Source organism: Bombina bombina, chromosome 12 (genome assembly GCF_027579735.1).
Source record: "Bombina bombina isolate aBomBom1 chromosome 12, aBomBom1.pri, whole genome shotgun sequence".
Lineage (NCBI taxonomy): Eukaryota > Metazoa > Chordata > Amphibia > Anura > Bombinatoridae > Bombina > Bombina bombina.
Genome location: NC_069510.1, coordinates 140,161,343 through 140,182,344, shown reverse-complemented (window position 1 = coordinate 140,182,344; position 21,002 = coordinate 140,161,343). Strand labels below are relative to the sequence as shown.

The window sequence follows — 21,002 nt, the reverse complement described above, 5'->3', positions numbered from 1 at the left end:
ACATCTAGATTGTGTAGCAGACGTTCCTTTTTCGAAGAAGGATTAGGACACAAAGATGGAACCACAATCTCTTGATTGATATTCCTGTTAGTGACCACCTTAGGTAGGAACCCAGGTTTAGTACGCAGAACTACCTTGTCTGAATGAAAAATCAGATAAGGAGAATCACAATGTAAGGCAGATAACTCAGAGACTCTTCGAGCCGAGGAAATCGCCATTAAAAACAGAACTTTCCAAGATAACAACTTGATATCAATGGAATGAAGGGGTTCAAACGGAACCCCCTGTAAAACATTAAGAACTAAGTTCAAACTCCATGGTGGAGCAACAGTTTTAAACACAGGCTTGATCCTAGCTAAAGCCTGACAAAAAGCTTGAACGTCCGGAACTTCTGACAGACGTTTGTGTAAAAGAATGGACAGAGCTGAAATCTGTCCCTTTAAGGAACTAGCGGATAAACCCTTTTCTAAACCTTCTTGTAGAAAAGACAATATCCTCGGAATCCTAACCTTACTCCATGAGTAACTCTTGGATTCGCACCAATATAAGTATTTGCGCCATATCTTATGGTAAATCTTTCTGGTAACAGGCTTCCTAGCCTGTATTAAGGTATCAATAACTGACTCAGAAAAACCACGTTTTGATAAAATCAAGCGTTCAATTTCCAAGCAGTCAGCTTCAGAGAAATTAGATTTTGATGTTTGAAGGGACCCTGGATCAGAAGGTCCTGTTTCAGAGGTAGCGACCAAGGTGGACAGGATGACATGTCCACTAGATCTGCATACCAAGTCCTGCGTGGCCATGCAGGCGCTATTAGAATCACTGATGCTCTCTCCTGTTTGATTCTGGCAATCAATCGAGGAAGCATCGGGAAGGGTGGAAACACATAAGCCATCCCGAAGGTCCAAGGTGCTGTCAAAGCATCTATCAGAACCGTTCCCGGATCCCTGGATCTGGACCCGTAACGAGGAAGCTTGGCGTTCTGTCGAGACGCCATGAGATCTATCTCTGGTTTGCCCCAACGTCGAAGTATTTGGGCAAAGACCTCCGGATGAAGTTCCCACTCCCCCGGATGAAAAGTCTGACGACTTAAGAAATCCGCCTCCCAGTTCTCCACTCCCGGGATGTGGATTGCTGACAGGTGGCAAGAGTGAGACTCTGCCCAGCGAATTATCTTTGATACTTCCATCATTGCTAGGGAGCTTCTTGTCCCTCCCTGATGGTTGATGTAAGCTACAGTCGTGATGTTGTCCGACTGAAACCTGATGAACCCCCGAGTTGTTAACTGGGGCCAAGCCAGAAGGGCATTGAGAACTGCTCTCAATTCCAGAATGTTTATTGGTAGGAGACTCTCCTCCTGATTCCATTGTCCCTGAGCCTTCAGAGAATTCCAGACAGCGCCCCAACCTAGTAGGCTGGCGTCTGTTGTTACAATTGTCCAGTCCGGCCTGCTGAATGGCATCCCCCTGGACAGATGTGGCCGAGAAAGCCACCATAGAAGAGAATTTCTGGTCTCTTGATCCAGATTCAGAGTAGGGGACAAGTCTGAGTAATCCCCATTCCACTGACTTAGCATGCACAATTGCAGCGGTCTGAGATGTAGGCGTGCAAAGGGTACTATGTCCATTGCTGCTACCATTAAGCCGATCACCTCCATGCATTGAGCTACTGACGGGTGTTGAATGGAATGAAGGACACGGCATGCATTTTGAAGCTTTGTTAACCTGTCTTCTGTCAGGTAAATCTTCATTTCTACAGAATCTATAAGAGTCCCCAAGAAGGGAACTCTTGTGAGTGGAAAGAGAGAACTCTTCTTTTCGTTCACCTTCCATCCATGTGACCTTAGAAATGCCAGTACTAACTCTGTATGAGACTTGGCAGTTTGAAAGCTTGAAGCTTGTATCAGAATGTCGTCTAGGTACGGAGCTACCGCAATTCCTCGCGGTCTTAGTACCGCCAGAAGAGCACCCAGAACCTTTGTGAAGATTCTTGGAGCTGTAGCCAATCCGAATGGAAAAGCCACAAACTGGTAATGCCTGTCTAGAAAGGCAAACCTTAGATACCGGTAATGATCTTTGGGGATCGGTATGTGAAGGTAAGCATCCTTTAAATCCACTGTGGTCATGTACTGACCCTTTTGGATCATGGGTAAAATTGTCCGAATAGTCTCCATTTTGAACGATGGAACTCTTAGGAATTTGTTTAGGATCTTTAAATCCAGGATTGGCCTGAAAGTTCCCTCTTTTTTGGGAACCACAAACAGATTTGAGTAAAACCCTTGTCCCTGTTCCGACCGTGGAACTGGATGGATTACTCCCATTAATAAAAGCTCTTGTACGCAGCGTAGAAACGCCTCTTTCTTTATTTGGTTTGTTGACAACCTTGACAGATGAAATCTCTCTCTTGGGGGAGAGTATTTGAAGTCCAGAAGGTATCCCTGAGATATTATCTCTAGCGCCCAGGGATCCTGGACATCTCTTGCCCAAGCCTGGGCGAAGAGAGAAAGTCTGCCCCCCACTAGATCCGTTCCCGGATCGGGGGCCCTCAATTCATGCTGTTTTAGGGGCACCAGCAGGTTTCCTGGCCTGCTTGCCCTTGTTCCAGGACTGGTTAGGTCTCCAGCGTTGTCTGTAGCGAGCAACAGATCCTTCTTGTTTTGGAGCAGAGGAAGTTGATGCTGCTCCTGCTTTGAAATTCCGAAAGGAACGAAAATTAGATTGTCTAGCCTTAGGTTTGGCTCTGTCTTGAGGCAGGGCATGGCCTTTACCTCCTGTAATGTCAGCGATAATTTCTTTCAATCCGGGCCCGAATAAGGTCTGCCCTTTGAAAGGTATATTAAGAAATTTAGACTTAGAAGTAACGTCAGCTGACCAGGATTTTAGCCACAGTGCTCTGCGCGCCTGAATGGCGAATCCGGAATTCTTAGCCGTAAGCTTAGTTAAATGTACTACGGCATCTGAAATAAATGAGTTAGCTAACTTAAGAGCTTTAAGCCTGTGTGTAATCTCATCTAATGGAGCTGATTCAAGTGTCCCTTCCAGAGACTCAAACCAAAATGCTGCTGCAGCCGTGACAGGCGCAATGCATGCAAGGGGTTGCAATATAAAACCTTGTTGAACAAACATTTTCTTAAGGTAACCCTCTAACTTTTTATCCATTGGATCTGAAAAGGCACAGCTATCCTCCACCGGGATAGTGGTACGCTTAGCTAAAGTAGAAACTGCTCCCTCCACCTTAGGGATCGTTTGCCATAAGTCCCGTGTGGTGGTGTCTATTGGAAACATCTTTCTAAATATCGGAGGGGGTGAGAACAGCACACCGGGTCTATCCCACTCCTTAGTAACAATTTCAGTAAGTCTCTTAGGTATAGGAAAAACGTCAGTACTCAACGGTACCGCAAAATATTTATCCAACCTACACATTTTTTCTGGTATTGCAACTGTGTTACAATCATTCAGAGCCGCTAACACCTCCCCTAGTAATACACGGAGGTTTTCCAGCTTAAATTTAAAATTTGAAATATCTGAATCCAATCTGTTTGGATCAGAACCATCAGCCGCAGAATGAAGCTCTCCGTCCTCATGTTCTGCAAGTTGTGACGCAGTATCTGACCTGGCCCTAACATTATCAGCGCACTCTGTTCTCACCCCAGAGTGATCACGCTTACCTCTTAGTTCTGGTAATTTAGCCAAAACTTCAGTCATAACAGTAGCCATATCCTGTAATGTGATTTGTAATGGCCGCCCAGATGTACTCGGCGCCACAATATCACGCACCCCCCGAGCGGGAGATGCAGGTACTGACACGTGAGGCGAGTTAGTCGGCATAACTCTCCCCTCGTTGTTTGGTGAAATGTGTTCAATTTGTACAGATTGACTTTTATTTAAAGTAGCATCAATACAGTTAGTACATAAATTTCTATTGGGCTCCACTTTGGCATTAGCACATATAGCACAGATGTCTTCCTCTGAATCAGACATGTTTAACACACTAGCAAATAAACTAGCAACTTGGAAATACTTTTCAAGTAATTTACTATAATATGAAAACGTACTGTGCCTATAAGAAGCACAGAAAGAGTTATGACAGTTGAAAGTTAATAAACTGAAAGGTTATAGCATCAAATCTTTGTAAAAAACACAATTTTAGCAAAGGCTTGTTCCCATTAGCGAAGGATAACTAACCCTGATAGCAGAAAAAAAAGTTACAGAAATAAACGTTTTTTATCACAGTCAACTACAATCTCACAGCTCTGCTGTGAATGATTACCTCCCTCAAAACAAGTTTTGAAGACCCCTGAGTTCTGTAGAGATGAACCGGATCATGCAGGAAATACAATGAGCTTCTGACTGAATTTTTTGACCTCCCCCTCACACACAACAGTGAGAGAGATCAGTAAACTGTCATAAATTAAATAAAACAACTGCCAAGTGGAAAAAATAATGCCCAAAACATTTTATTCACCCAGTACCTCAGAAAATGAAACGATTTTACATGCCAGCAAAAAACGTTTAACATAAATTAAGTGTTATTAAAGAGCCTGTTTCCAGTCCCTGCAAATTAGGCTAAAGTCTTATGCACACAGTATAATTCCAGTGAAGTGCCATTCCCCAGAATACTGAAGTGTAAAATATACATACATGACAGCCTGATACCAGTTGCTGCTACTGCATTTAAGGCTGAGTTTACATTATATCGGTATGGCAGAATTTTCTCATCAATTCCATTGTCAGAAAATAATAAGCTGCTACATACCTCTTTGCAGATTAATCTGCCCGCTGTCCCCTGATCTGAAGTTTACCTCTCCTCAGATGGCCGAGAAACAGCAATATGATCTTAACTACGCCGGCTAAAATCATAGTAAAAACTCAGGTAGATTCTTCTTCAAATTCTACCAGAGAAGGAATAACACACTCCGGTGCTATTATAAAATAACAAACTTTTGATTGAAGGTATAAAACTAAATATAATCACCATAGTCCTCTCACACATCCTATCTAGTCGTTGGGTGCAAGAGAATGACTGGTAATGGCAGTTAGGGGAGGAGCTATATAGCAGCTCTGCTGGGTGAATCCTCTTGCACTTCCTGTTGGGGAGGAGTTAATATCCCATAAGTAATGGATGATCCGTGGACTGGATACACTTAACAAGAGAAACAATAGAAATACAATGATTGTGATTGGCTCAAACATAAAATGTGCCTAACAGTGGCCTGAAAAAGTTTGGATGATACATTGTGATTGACCCCTATTTTTTATTGCATGTTTTGTAGATGATCTATTAATAAAGCCCATCTGTGAGTTTTTTTGTAACAAAGTATAGTTTTGCATATTTTTAAATACAATTTAGCTGATTTTCAGACTCCTAACCAAGCCCCAAAGTATCAGATGTAGACCCTGCTTCTTAACTTAGATTTCGCCAAGCTGGAAAGTACAGGGGGTAGATAGCAGTATACGCTGCTTGGTAAATCTACCCGGTGAACTTTGAAGCAAATCACTTTAGTAGTTTCTGAGTAAAACAAATAAATATAATAAACCATTTTCTAATGTAATACTATGCAAAACTTGGAGCAAAATCCAACACATTTCCCCAGTTGGCAGAGAGGTTAATTGGCAATTTAATTCCAGCTTTAAAGTATATAAATCAGCGTTGTTTATTCTGAGATATTTAGCTTAAATGTGGTCTAATTGCTATGTTATTGGCACAAGCAATGCAATTACCTGCAAAACATCAAAATCCTATACACAGAACTTATAAATACATACGTAAAACAAATCACAGGACTGGTTAACGTTCAGCTTTCCTAACAGGGAATCTGTTGGCGCTCTACAAATAACGGTAATAATAATAATAATATCCCACACTATGGCTAGGTCACAAGCTTTTTCTCAAAAAGAATCTATAAGAAAGAAAATGTCCTTTATTTAGCTATTTAATATTATTATAATTTATTTGTAAAGTGCCAAATGATTCTGCAGCGCTATAAACATAGGAATAATGTGCAACAGTAGAATTATTTCTATTAAACAGCTGCTCTATTTTACCCAACATATAACTAATGAGCCAGAGAGATTTCCAAGTGTTAATCAAACTGATGCACCAGTGGAGTATTTAGATTTTGTGCTGCCCTAGGCACTAACAATTCTGCAGACTCCCCCCCCCCACTCCTGCCCAGGTTTTAGGAATTTTTTGGCCATAATATTTTTTGGGGAGGTTGTAACGTCACACTTTTTTCATGGCATTACCAAAGTAATTGTTCATGTTCAAGTGTATGTGTTTGTATATGAGTGTGTATGTGGTGAGTGTGTGTGTAGGGAGAGTGTGAGTGTGTGTAGTGCAGTGTGCATGTGTAGTACAGTGTGTGTAGTGCAGTTTGTGTATGTATGTGTAGTGAATTTGTGTGTGTAGAGAGACTAAAAAGGTGCTGCCCCCCCAAGTCTGCCGCCCTAGGCAAGTGCCTTGTTTGCCTAGGCCAAAATACACCCCTGCGGTGCACCCATATACTGTGGCCTAGAGTCAAAAAAACTATTTGTGAAACTAACATGTAGCAGGCAATAATTTAATAATTTGCGCATTACAACTCAAAATATGCATAATTCAAAGTGATTTAAACCGTTGCTTGTCACAGTTATAAGCTCAGTGATTATCATGAGTGTCCCTGTGAACTGGTGTCACACACATGCCTTTTAAAAAAAAAATAATAAAAAAAAGTTAGAAACTAGCGCTTAAATAATAAGGTGCAATCACTTTAATAAGTTATGAGGTAAAATAAAATTAAAACAGGAATATAGAAATACAAACAGGAAGACAAACAGACAAACAGGAAAACAAATAAACAAACAAACAGGAAGACAGATATATTATAAATAGGAAAACAGTCAGACAAACAGGAAGACAGACAGACAAGCAGGAAGACAAACATACAAACAGGGAGACAGTCAGACAAAAAAACAAACAAACAAACAGGAAGACAGACAAACAAAAATAAATCAACAGTGTCCCTGTGAAACAGAGAGACGGTCAGACAAACAGGAAGACAAACATACAAACAGGAAGACAGTCAGACAGACAGGAAGGAAGACAGACATACAAACAGCAAGACAGTCAGAGAAAACAGGAAGACAGATATACAAACAGGTTGCCAGTATAACAAACAGGAAGATAGTCAGACAAACAGGAAGACAGACATACAAACAAACAAACAGGAAAACAGTCAGACAGACAGAAAGACAGACTTACAAACAGGAAGACAGACATAAAACAGGAAGACAGACATACAAACAGGAAAACAGTCAGACAGACAGGAAGACAGAGTTACAATCAGGAAGACAGACTTACAATCAGGAAGACAGACATACAAACAGGGAGACAGTCAGACAGACAGACAGGAAGACAGTCAGACAAAACAGGGAGACAGTATGACAAACAAGAAGACAGACTTACAAATAGGAAGACAGACATACCAACAGGGAGACAGTCAGACAGACAGGAAGACAGTCAGACAAAACAGGAAGACATATATAAACAGGGAGACAGTATGAAAACAGGAAGACAGACAGACAAACAAAGTTCTGACCTCAGTATTTTCTCTGGTGCTTGCTCTCCTGTCACCAGGTCATATCCTCTCTCCAGAGTGTTGTATGGCCAGGGTCTAATAGGGAACAGAGAAAGAAAAGTGAGGGCCACCTGCTATCATTATATCCATACAGACTTGCACACTGTCACCTACTGTCATTATCCCTGTACAGTCAGGCACACTGTCACCTACTGTCATTATCCCTGACACCCGTACAGCAGATAGACACACCTGCATACTATCACAGCTGTATAATAACACTCGTACAGCAGATAGACACACCTGCATACTATCACAGCTGTATAATCACATCCGTACAGCAGGCAGACACACCTGCATACTATCACAGCTGTATAATAACACTCGTACAGCAGACAGACACACCTGCACACTATCACAGCTGTATAATCACACCCATACAGCAGATAGACACACCTGCACACTATCACAGCTGTATAATCACACACATACAGCAGATAGACACACCTGCATACTATCACAGCTGTATAATAACACTCGTACAGCAGACAGACACACCTGCACACTGTCACAGCTGTATAATCACACCCATACAGCAGATAGACACACCTGCATACTATCACAGCTGTATAATAACACTTGTACAGCAGATTGACACACCTGCACACTATCACAGCTGTATAATCACACACATACAGCAGATAGACACACCTGCACACTATCACAGCTGTATAATCACACACATACAGCAGATAGACACACCTGCACACTATCACAGCTGTATAATCACACCCATTCAGCAGGCAAACACACCTGCACACTATCACAGCTGTATAATCACACCCATACAGCAGATAGACACACCTGCACACTATCACAGCCGTATAATCACACCGATACAGCAGATAGACACACCTGCACACTATCACAGCTGTATAATCACACCGATTCAGCAGGCAAACACACCTGCACACTATCACAGCTGTATAATCACACCCATTCAGCAGGCAAACACACCTGCACACTATCACAGCTGTATAATTACTCCCATACAGCAGATAGACACACCTGCACACTATCACTGCTGTATAATAACTCCCATACAGCAGATAGACACACCTGCACACTATCACAGCTGTATAATAACTCCCATACAGCAGGCAAACACACCTGCACACTATCACAGCTGTATAATCACACCCATACAGCAGATAGACACACCTGCACACTGTCACAGCTGTATAATCACATCCATACAGCAGATAGACACACCTGCACACTATCACAGCTGTATAATCACACCGATTCAGCAGGCAAACACACCTGCACACTATCACAGCTGTATAATAACTCCCATACAGCAGATAGACACACCTGCACACTATCACAGCTGTATAATCACACCCGTACAGCAGATAAACACACCTGCACACTATCACAGCTGTATAATCACATCCGTACAGCAGGCAGACACACCTGCACACTATCACAGCTGTATAATCACACCCGTACAGCAGATAGACACACCTGCATAATATCACATCTGTATAATAACACTCGTACAGCAGATAGACACACCTGCACACTGTCACAGCTGTATAATCACACCCATACAGCAGATAGACACACCTGCACACTATCACAGCTGTATAATCACACCCGTACAGCAGATAGACACACCTGCAGACTGTCACAGCTGTATAATCACACCCATACAGCAGATACACACCTGCACACTGTCACAGCTGTATAATCACATCCGTACAGCAGGCAGAAACACCTGCACACTGTCACAGCTATATAATCACATCCGTACAGCAGGCAGACACATCTGCACACTATGACAGCTGTATAATCACACCCATACAGCAGATACACACCTGCACACTGTCACAGCTGTATAATCACATCCGTACAGCAGGCAGACACACCTGCACACTGTCACAGCTGTATAATCACACCCATACAGCAGATACACACCTGCACACTGTCACAGCTGTATAATCACATCCGTACAGCAGGCAGACACACCTGCACACTGTCACAGCTGTATAATCACATCCGTACAGCAGGCAGACACACCTGCACACTGTTACAGCTGTATAATCACATCCGTACAGCAGGCAGACACACCTGCACACTATCACAGCTGTATAATCACACCCATACAGCAGATACACACCTGCACACTGTCACAACTGTATAATCACATCCGTACAGCAGGCAGACACACCTGCACACTATCACAGCTGTATAATCACATCCGTACAGCAGGCAGACACACCTGCACACTGTCACAGCTGTATAATCACATCCGTACAGCAGGCAGACACACCTGCACACTGTCACAGCTGTATAATCACATCCGTACAGCAGGCAGACACACCTGCACACTGTCACAGCTGTATAATCACATCCGTACAGCAGGCAGACACACCTGCACACTATCACAGCTGTATAATAACACTCGTACAGCAGACAGACACACCTGCACACTATCACAGCTGTATAATCACATCCGTACAGCAGGCAGACACACCTGCACACTGTCACAGCTGTATAATCACACCCGTACAGCAGATAGACACACCTGCACACTATCACAGCTGTATAATCACACCCATACAGCAGATACACACCTGCACACTGTCACAGCTGTATAATCACATCCGTACAGCAGGCAGACACACCTGCACACTGTCACAGCTGTATAATCACACCCATACAGCAGATAGACACACCTGCACACTGTCACAGCTGTATAATCACACCCATACAGCAGATACACACCTGCACACTGTCACAAGCTAATAAGCTCTTAATAAACTTTTACTGATATTTTCTTATTACTTCAAGTCACACCAAACTCTGTCCTGCAGTTTTTCCTGTGACAATCCCATCACCCCTGACAGATAGCTATGTAGTTTGTCACACAGGCACACATTCTTGTCACACTGTTATTACTGTCTTGTCAGAATGCCCTCTCTCTCTGACTATCACCATCTCCTACCCCAGGGATCATGTAACGTTTTGCTTCTAACACAACCATTTCTTGTCACACTTTTGTTTCATGCAGATTTTACTGTTTCTATCGCTAATCATCAACTTGTCACCTGCTGTTGTCACAAAGCCTCCCCCTACTGTTCTATTATTTGTATTCATTAACACTCTTGGCTCTGCCAGGCCAAAGAGGGGCACTTACCCTTGACTTTGACCCCAGTCACTGCGCACGCAGAGATGTTTGTGATTCGGATCAGGAGAGTAACCTTCATGACAACTGCACTCACCTGCAAAAGAGAAAGAAAATGTTAATTGCTTTCCTTGTTATACGTTTCTATCATATATTAAATGTATATTGAAGGAATAAAAACAAGTGCTCTTCTAGATATGTGTATATAATTTATGTATGTTGCTGACCTGCTCCATAGCATTAAAAGATTTACAGCATAAATTTTATATTAAAACGTTACTGATTGTCACTGCAAATAATATGTTGTGTTAGTGTCCAACCCCAATAAGGTAGTTCGGTATTCTTAGCTGATAGCCTATTAGCAAGTTAATTACCCCACTTCTAGCCTGCATGTTCATAGTGACGCTCATGATACTACTGAAAGGGCATTATTGTGACGCTGCAGTGAAGTATAGAGGGCAATGCGCATGGACTGGAGGCAATTAATATTGCAAGTGATACGTGCGTATGATCGCACTGATTGGATGTTTCTACTTCTTTTTTAGGAGGACATATTACAAAGATGTTTAATCGGATATGTTACCTGTAATAGTGTGAAAAATTGTACATATGCATATCACTAATTTGACATCTCAGTGAAAGCGGAAGACGTGTACAATATCAAAATCCACTCTATGGGGCCGATTTATTTATTTATTTATTTAAAAAACAAGCTTTATTGAGTAAATATAATGTATGAAATACAAAATGAATTCAGACATATTCATAAACAAAAAATAAAGGAAAAAACAAGGGAAGACCTTTGATAGTAAGACTTATATTGAGGACAGTTTAGAAATTCAGTCCTCTCTTGAGTAATTACGATAATACAAGTCCACCATTGTTGTCCTATGTGGATAGTTTAAAAAAGATATGCAATGTTATGCCCTTTTTTCAGGTGCTTTCCTGCAGCTGTTCTATGTTATACAGACATGAATTCATCGCAGGAGATGCAAACTTGTTCTTATCGTTAATGAACTTTTTTGTTGGTTACAGATAAATTATTAACATATAAACCCAAATAACTTTCATAATATTTTCAACTTTGCAGGTTCCAGGAGAAGAAAATAATTAGGAGGAGTAAAAGAAGGGAAGAGAAAGAGAAGGGGGTGAAGGAAGAAGGGAGGGGAAAAAAACCAACCAACCCCCAAAAAAAAAAACCATATCACAAGGGAGGGGGAGGAGGGGGGGATACTGTATTCTGCAAGTCTGGGCAAGAAGTCCAAGGTGTCCACTATCTATGGTATATTAATTACTATGAGAGATATGACCATTCCAGATCTCTAATATTTCTTGGTAAAGGTCCAAGGTCCCTGTCTTTAGGTAATGGTATCTTTCTAATTGTAGAAGGTCAGAGACCTGGTTGTGCCAATCTTTTAGTGAGGGAATTGTGTGTGAGTTTCTTTGCGCCATTGAGCATAACCAATAATAGTGTGAGCTTTGCTTTATGCTGAATTTTGAGAACTGCAAGGAACAAGATAGTGCAGACCTCTACCTCTATAATTTCTGATATAGTTTTAGTGATTCCGTCCCAATGGGACACGTCCACCAAATGTGTAACATAGAGCCAATATGAAAACATCCCCTCCAGCACTCGTTACTAATCATTGAGTTGGTTTTATGGAGATGGTCAGGGGTGACGTACCATCTGCTTAGAAGCTTAAAATGGACCTCCTGCATGACCGCTGATGTTGAAGCAACCTTAACTATCTTAAATGATTGTTGCCATTTTTTGTAGTGTATGTCCTCCCCCAGTTCCCTATCCCATGCCCATGTGTAGGAAGGTGTTGATGACTCACTGGGTAATAGTAAGAGTTTGTATAGGTTTGAGATTAAGTGACTGGTGGTCGCAGTTCTAAGATACAGGAGTTCAAAAGGTGTAAGGTCTCTATTCATCTTGTTTTTTTTGTTTATGTGTAGTAATGTAATGAATACGTTGGTGGCGTGTTAGCCATGATGAGAATAATTTCTTATCCCATTCTTGGAGCTTGGTTATAGGAACTATCTGGCCCTGCTCTAGGGCGAAGTATAGTATTCCTTCTCTGAGTTTATATTTGTTTCTGGAGGAAAGACCTATTGTCTAGTAAGGCAGATTAGGGTTTTCTCTTATAGGTAGCATTGGTGAATGGGGTGTGGAGATGTGTGTACTGGTAGCTATAATTTTGTCCCACTCACTTAATGCTTCTTCTGCCAGGGGGAACATGGTTATGGCGGTCTTTACGTGGTATCCAAGCCAGGGATCCCATGTTTCCCTTCTCGAATATGTAGCTGTCTAATTGAACCCATGCCTTCTGGTCTGAGTTATGGCATCATTCGACTATTCTCTGCAAAAGTTTGGCCTTCCTATAAGGCTGTAGATCTGGGACTCCCAACCCACCCTTGTCTCTAGGGAGGCACATTGTATGTCTACGCGCTCTAGTTTTTTCCCCCTGCCATATGAATTTTTCTATTAGGTTTTGTAGCTGTGGTATATATTCGGAGGGTAGTGGGATAGGAAGTGTCTGAAACAGGTATAATAAACGTAGGAGGATGTTAATTTTTACTATATTGACTCTTCCTAGCCAAGAGACTTGTTTGTTTTTCCAGGATGCAAGATCTTTAGCTATTTCATCTTTAAAGTGTAGATAATTGTACGTGTATATGTCCTGTAGTTTAGGAATAAAGAATATTTTCAAATATTTAAGTTTTTCCTGTGCTAACTTGAGTTGGTATTTGGATTTTAGGTGGTTGATAGTGTGTTGGGGGGAGGAAATGTTAAGGAGCTCTGATTTAGCTAAATTGAGGTAAAAGTTTGAAACTTTCCCATATGAGTTGAGTTTGTGCAGAAGTTCCGGTAGTGTATCTGAGATTTTGGTGATGATGAATAAATCAATGTCATTGGCATACATTGCCTGTTTGTGTTCTACGCCTTTGATGCTGATACCAGTTATTTTCTTGTTGAGACAAATTTTCTGGGCTAGGACTTCAATTGAGAGGATAAAAAGTAGTGGGGAGAGTGGACAGCCTTGACGTGTACCATTAGTGATTGTAAAAGAGTCTGAAAGGACCCTGTTTGCTTGGATCCTAGCATTAGGTTGAGAATACAGAGAGAACACCATGTCCAGGAAGGGAGAGCCAAAGTCCATACACTTCATTGCCTTTCTTAAGAATAGCCAGTTCACTCTGTCAAAAGCTTTTTTGGCATCAGTTGAGAAAAGTGAGAGTGATATAGAATGAGATTTTGCATATCAGACAAGTTGTAAAATATGCAAAGTGTTGTCCCTGGCCTCCCTTCCCGGTACAAAGCCCACTTAATCAGTGGAGATGAGTCCAGGAAGAAATTTATTTAAATGGTTCGTCAAGGCCTTAGCTAGAATCTTCACGTCGTTATTTAAGAGAAATATTGGTCTGAAGTTGTGGGGGCAGTCGGGAGGTTTCCCCGGTTTGGGTAGGACCGTTATATGTGCTTCCAACATACGGGAAGGTAATGTTTTGGTTTCCGTCAATTCATTAAATTGGGCGAGGAGATGGGGAATAAGTAATGATTGATAATGTTTATAGTATTTGATAGTAATGCCATCAGGACCAGGACTTTTACCAGTCTTTACTTAGTTTGTTCAGTGAGAGATCTTTAAGGTATGATTGGATTAGCATTTCCTCTAGGCTTTGTTGTGTGCCGTGTATATTATAAAGATATTGTGGAGACAGACGTCTCTGCGTCAGATTCTGTTTCTGGTGAAGAATATGAATTGGCCCGGGTGATAAATGCCCTCCAGTTATGTTCTAAATGCCGTTTTAGAGTGCTCAATTCCAAAACGTGACCACGCCCATTCACCAGGTGCACCGTGCAGTCCAGAAAAAGCACGCTCAACCATAAAGGCCATGTCACTTCCAAAGGCCGTTATGTTCCACAAGCCATGAGCCTAAGCAACACTACACATAAGCAGGTCAAATCACATAACAAACATGATTAAAACCCTCCCTGTTCAATAACCCCCCTCAGGAGATATTAACCCTTGATTCCAAGATACGAAAGGAGCCTCACTGAGACCCTGAATTATAGTTAATCCCGCAAGGTGAGAGCCTCTCGGGAAAACATTTGTATTACAATACAATCATAACAGAAATAAAATGAAACGATCTTACCAGAATCTATGCCATGGAACAGGAACACGGCCTTTCAAGTGTGACAGATAGTAGCGTCGCCTCTGCCATGGACTTGAGAGAAGAAAGCAGGCAGTGAAACTCGTCAACGCTAACTGCTTGTGGAGCTGTTAATATGAGTCAGGATGTGTTCGCAGAAAGACTCTACCTGCATCTCCGGACTCTAACTTTCATCCATGCTCTCACTGAGAGGCTGACAGGATTACTTAAAACTCCAGTCCCATGCCAAAGAGTACTACCCTCCATAAGAGACTATCAAAACTTTTGACACTTCTCTGCCAACCTCCTGAGATGAAAGGCAAAGAATGACTGGGGGATGAGGGAAGTGGGAGTGGTGTTTAAGCCTTTGGCTGGGGTGTCTTTGCCTATTCCTGGTGGCCAGGTTCTGTATTTCCCGAAAGTAATGAATGCAGCTGTGGACTCTTAAGAAGAAGATAAGGTAATGGCTTTGAAGAGAACAATTAGAATAAAAACTATATAATGGTGAGTAGTAACACTACTACTGTAGGTTTGCCCCGAAGTTATCATAAAAAAAATCCCTCTTACATATTTATATTGCATAGAAAAAAGAAATACCAATATTTATACTTAAAGGGATATGAAACCCAAAAATGTAGTTTCCAATTTACTTCTATTATCAAATTCAGGATGGAAACTATTCAAATGAAGAAGATTGTCTACAAGAATAATCTTCTTCATTTTAATAATTTCCATCCTGAATCCCTGAAAAAGTTGTTGCCCCGTAGTCAAATTTTTAGAGTTAAAAGAATAGTTTCAGACAAATCTCATGTTAATATCAGACTGGAAGAAATGGCGAATAAATTTATGAACCCCCTTTATGCCAGCTTTTAAAAAAAGCAACAATCTTAAAGACAGATTGGTAAAAGCCGATATTGGTCCCTTAAAGGTCAAGATTCAAACACACCTAGGTGACAAAAATAATGGCTGCTATCCTTGCTTAGGGTGTTCCAGCTGTAACAGTATGATTAAAGGCAAATATTTTTTTCATCCTAGAACAGGAAATTTTTTTTTTATTAAGGGTTTCTATACCTGTATTACAATGTACGCCATCTATATGCTCAAATGCCCATGTGGGCAGAGTTATATTGGAGAGACCACTCGGATGGTCCGTGATAGGATTACGGAACATAGGTCAGATATTCACAATAAAAAAATTAAAAACCCTGTAGCTGAACATTTTGTTAACGCTGGACACAATATTTGTCATTAAGATTCCAAATTATCGATCACATTGGCTGCCTGAGACGTGGGGGTGATAGGGAGTTATATTTTAAACAAAAAGAGATGTTTTGGATAGATAAATTGGAGACCTTGAGTCCTATGGGTCTTAATAAAGATTTTGACCTGTCTTTATTTTTATAATATTAGGTTCAATAGATTCACACAATTTTGTATCCTATTAAGGTCCATAGTAAACAAGTACAATCAATTAGTGTGTTAAAACTAAAAATTGCATGTTAAACACATAGATAACATTTTCAGATGGAGCCTTTTGATTTTGTATATTTCTTGAAGAGGATAGTATTCTATAAATAGTAATATTATTATTATTATATTGTTGATATCTTGTATGCATTAATTAGATGTAAGTATTAGACATTTATTTTTAAAGGATACTAACATGCAGCCTCATTATAGTATTGCACAGGTGTGTTTTAAAAATGGGGGTGTGGCTTTGGTACCAACCCCTATTTAAGAGTTTTGTATGTTAACTGACATGATTAAGGACTGAGGTCTGAAACGTTGTTATTCTGTGCACCTTGGTGTTTCAATAAATTTCTGCATTTTTTTGGATATGGTGAGTGCTGCTTTTTTTTGGACTGTCTGATTTGTATTGGGGACCTGGTGTGGAGCCCCTGACAAAATTGCACCTTTTTATTCTGTTGTGCTGACTGTAGTTTTTGAAGTCTGGAAATCCAGGCAGTGAGAAGTCTTCATCTAGGCGACGAGGTCTTCATCCATCCAGCCGGCGTCTCAGATAGCGGAACGGATCGTGTCGGTATAGGCTGTAACGCAAGCATTTTAACCTCACCGCACAACCTGTAATACCGGTGCTATGGAAATCCCATGCAAAAACGTAATTTTTTTGAGTGCGTGATAGACTTTGGGTTACAGGCTAAAATGCTTGCGGTACAGCTATACCGACAAGACTTGTAATGGCATCGTTAATGTTTTTACGCTGAAATGGCCATTTTTTCAGCGTTAAAATGCAGTGCAAAACTCGTAATCTAGGTGTTTATTAGTTATTGCTAGTGCGCTAACCCGACACTGCACTAGATCAACTGTAGTAAAGCCAAAGGTGCATTAGAAATACTTTACATTTTAAACATATATATATATACTGTATATATGATTTTTTTGTAAAATATAAATCTATACCAATATATTTATATGTTTATTTAAAAATAAAAATACATTTGTTTTTCTGAAAGAACATAAAAATGTAAAGTATTTCTATTCAAAACACATTAAAACATGTTAAAGGGGCAGTCAACACTTCCGTTAACATTATTTGATATTGAAAAATAAAAACCGAAGATCTGTCTGCACTATACCCCTTCTGCCTTGCAACCTTGCTTCTGTACTAATCACCGTCGATAACTTCTCTAATACCAGATAAATATGGCAGCTGAACTCCCCCCACCGTTACGTAGCTGCCTTCTTCTTCAAATGATCATCAAATCAGAATCCAATCCTCGGTCAGAAATTGCACGCGCTTGCAATTTCTGACCGAGGATTGGATTCTGATTTGCTGATCATTTGAAGAAGTCAGCTACGTAACGGTGGGGGGAGTTCAGCTGTCATATTTACCTGGTATTAGAGAAGCTAGCGACGGTGATTAGTACAGAAGCAAGGCGGCAAGGCAGAAGGGGTATAGTGCAGGCGGATCTTCGGTTTTTATTTTTCAATATCAAATAATGTTAACGGAAGTGTTGACTGTCCCTTTAAAAATTAATACAAATGATATAGCATGTTTAATGGTATTTGACTAGAAAGGGCCTGAAAGAGTATATATATGTGTATACATGTGTTTATACAGGAGTTAAGGCCTACAACAAAAAGTGAGGGAACTCACCAAGACTTCCACCCCCCCCTCACAATTAATATTGTTTATTATATATACACACACACACACTGTATTTATATGTATATAATCTATATACTTTGGTTAATGAAAACAAATTAAAACCAATGAAGGATTGAATGTTTGCCTTTGGGCCTGAGAGTCCTCCTCTGTCACAGAGTCTCACCCACTTAAGGTGCAATAGTCCTATTTCTGCTGAGGGGGAGCTAAATAACCCCAGAGCAAGCTACACAGAAATGTAAGCCCCATGTGTTCCACACAGTACAGGGTGATTACACAGCAGGAATGCTGAGGGGCTTGCATTTAGTGCATTGTAGGAAGTGTTACTGCCCTTTACTAGAGGATCTCACTATCCCTCTAACAGACTGTGCTCCAGCTCCTCCCACTAGCAGCAGCAGGGTTTACTGAAGCATTGCTGTTCCTCCTGCAAAAATAGTGCAGGAACTCCGTTCCCATGCATTACCGCTCAACTTGACCCCTGTGTTTATATGTGCTTATACCTGAATATATGTATGTTTGTGTACACATACATATTTACACAAATAAAAAATAAATACACATGTACACACATATAAAGACATGTATACATAAACACATTTAGACATATATCTTTATAACCACAAAAATACCTGACTCTGCCATTGCAATACATGGGTATTCATGCCATAGAAATGACAGAGCAAAGAGAGGAGGCGGCATTGTAATTTATGTTGACAATTCCACAAAGTACACCCCCTTACAATAATTTAGCTCTCTTGCCACCTTTGATTTCCTTTCTGGCACAATTGAAATCCCATGCAGTAAATCAATCATTGTTGTAGGAATCTACCGCCCACCTAGCTCCCCTGTGCATTCCCTTTCTGACATAGCCCATCTCCTTAGTGAAACTATAACTTAAAACCTAAAAAGTGAAATTTTGATTTTTGGAGATTTTAATATTGATTGGCTGAATCCTAAAAACAATAGTTCTTGCTTGCTGTTTAAGACTTTGCAGCTAACGCAATTAATCTCCTCCCCAACTCGCATAAGCATTAAAAGCCATAATCACACCCTGCTCGATTGGATTCTCTCCACTTCTCCTGACAGAATCCAGGACGCAGGTGTTCTCCCTAACAGTTTCAGTGACCACTGCTTAGTGTACTGCATGCGCAAAACAAAGGCTACTACATCCTCTCCCAAGGTTAAAATCACCAGGTCCTTTAAAAAATGTAATCTTCAATCATTTCTAAATGACATCAAGAACCTCCCCTGGCACAGATTAAAGGGCTGCTAAACCCCAGATTTTTCTTTCATGATTCAGATAGAGAATACAATTTTAAACAACATTACCATTTACTTCTATTATCTAATTTGCTACAATCTTTAGATATCCTTTGTTAAATAAATAGCAATGCAGATTGGTGAGCCAATCACATTAGGCATCTATGTGCAGCCACCAATCAGAAGCTACTGAGCCTATCTAGATATGCTTTTCAGGAAATAATATCAAGTGAATGAAGCAAATTAGATAATAGAAGTAAATTAGAAAGTTGTTTAAAATGGTATTCTCTATCTGAATCATGAAAGAAAAAAATTGGGTTTAATGTCCCTTTAAACCTAATCCCAGATCTAGACTCTGCAGTTGAATTCTTTCAGTCCGAACTCCTACAAGTTTGGAATTTACATGCCCCGCTGCATAAGGTGAGAGTAAAAGGAGCACATATGAATTGGATCATAGCTGACCTCATTCAAATGTACCAGTTTCGGGATTCATTGTTGTCAAGCATACTGGCTCTATGAATGATCACTGTGTATATAGATAATGGCAAAATATATGCACTAAACAAACAAAATTGGCCAAGGCCCAATATTTCTGTGAAAATCTGAACAATAACATATCAAACCCTAGAAAGTTTTGGAAACTCATAAATAACTTACAAAATCCACCAATCGACTCCCAACCCTCCACTGTCAAAGTGGACAACCAAACCATGCAACTTCCCTTAGAAGTAGCAAATGCCTTTAACAATTATTTTGTCAGATGCTCCACCACCCTGATTGACAAACTAATAAAGGACACACATCCTGAAACTACAAATGTGGATCAGGCCCCACTAAATCTGCAAAGACCCAATATAGAGAAGTTCATTTTTAGACCTGTACCCATCAATGTCATTAAGAAAAAACTTCATAATCTAAAAATGAAAAACCAGTCTGAACCTGATCAAATCCCAGCAATGCTGTTGAAGCTCAGTGCGCTGGCAATTGCTAAACCTGTCACAACCCTAATTAACGAATCCTTGGTGTCTGGATACATACACAAACTTTGGAAGACTGCAAGAGTAGTGCCTATCCATAAAAGTGGTGAGATAACCTTGGTTTCTAACTATCGCCCAATATCATTGCTCCCAGTATTGTCAAAAATCTTAGAAAAATGCGTCCATACGCAATTATGTGAGTATTACCAACAATCTAACTATCTGACCCCTGTTCAATCAGGTTTTCGCCCGAATCACTCCACTTCAACTGCCCTCCTAAAAGTTTGCAACAACATCCAAACTGGCATGGAACAAGGAGACCTAACTGGAGCTATTGTTCTTGATTTTGCAAAGGCATTTGACACAGTAGACCACAACATTCTACTGCTCAAACTAAACTGGTGATCGTCCGCTAACCTGGTTTCGATCATATGTATCGGATCACAATATGTCTCCATTTCTGACAGTGACTCCCTCCCTCTCCTAGTCACGTGTGGTGTTCCCCAAGGTTTCATTCTCGGCCCCATACTATTCACATTATTTATAAATGATCTGCCTAATGTCTGCAAATCCTCAACTGTACACATGTAAGCAGATGACACAGTAATGTATGCAAGCAAATCCGATCTATCGCAGCTTGAAGCAGTGCTCCAAGACCAGTTCATAGAGGTAGAAAAGTGGATCTCAAAAAACAAACTCTTCCTAAACACTGATAAAACTGTCACAATGATC

At 40.6% G+C, this 21,002-nt stretch overlaps 1 protein-coding gene across 1 annotated transcript in view; it reads right to left on the bottom strand.

Moving 5' to 3' along the window:
• ASTN2 (astrotactin 2) overlaps positions 1 to 21,002 on the bottom strand; it is a 1,265,353-nt gene that overhangs the window by 992,097 nt on the left and 252,254 nt on the right. Inside the window, exons 5-6 of the mRNA XM_053695400.1 lie at positions 10,758 to 10,842; positions 7,577 to 7,651 (exon numbers count right to left, since the gene is read on the bottom strand). Coding sequence (XP_053551375.1) covers positions 7,577 to 7,651; positions 10,758 to 10,842 — 160 coding nt within the window. The remainder of the gene's footprint in view (positions 1 to 7,576; positions 7,652 to 10,757; positions 10,843 to 21,002) is intronic.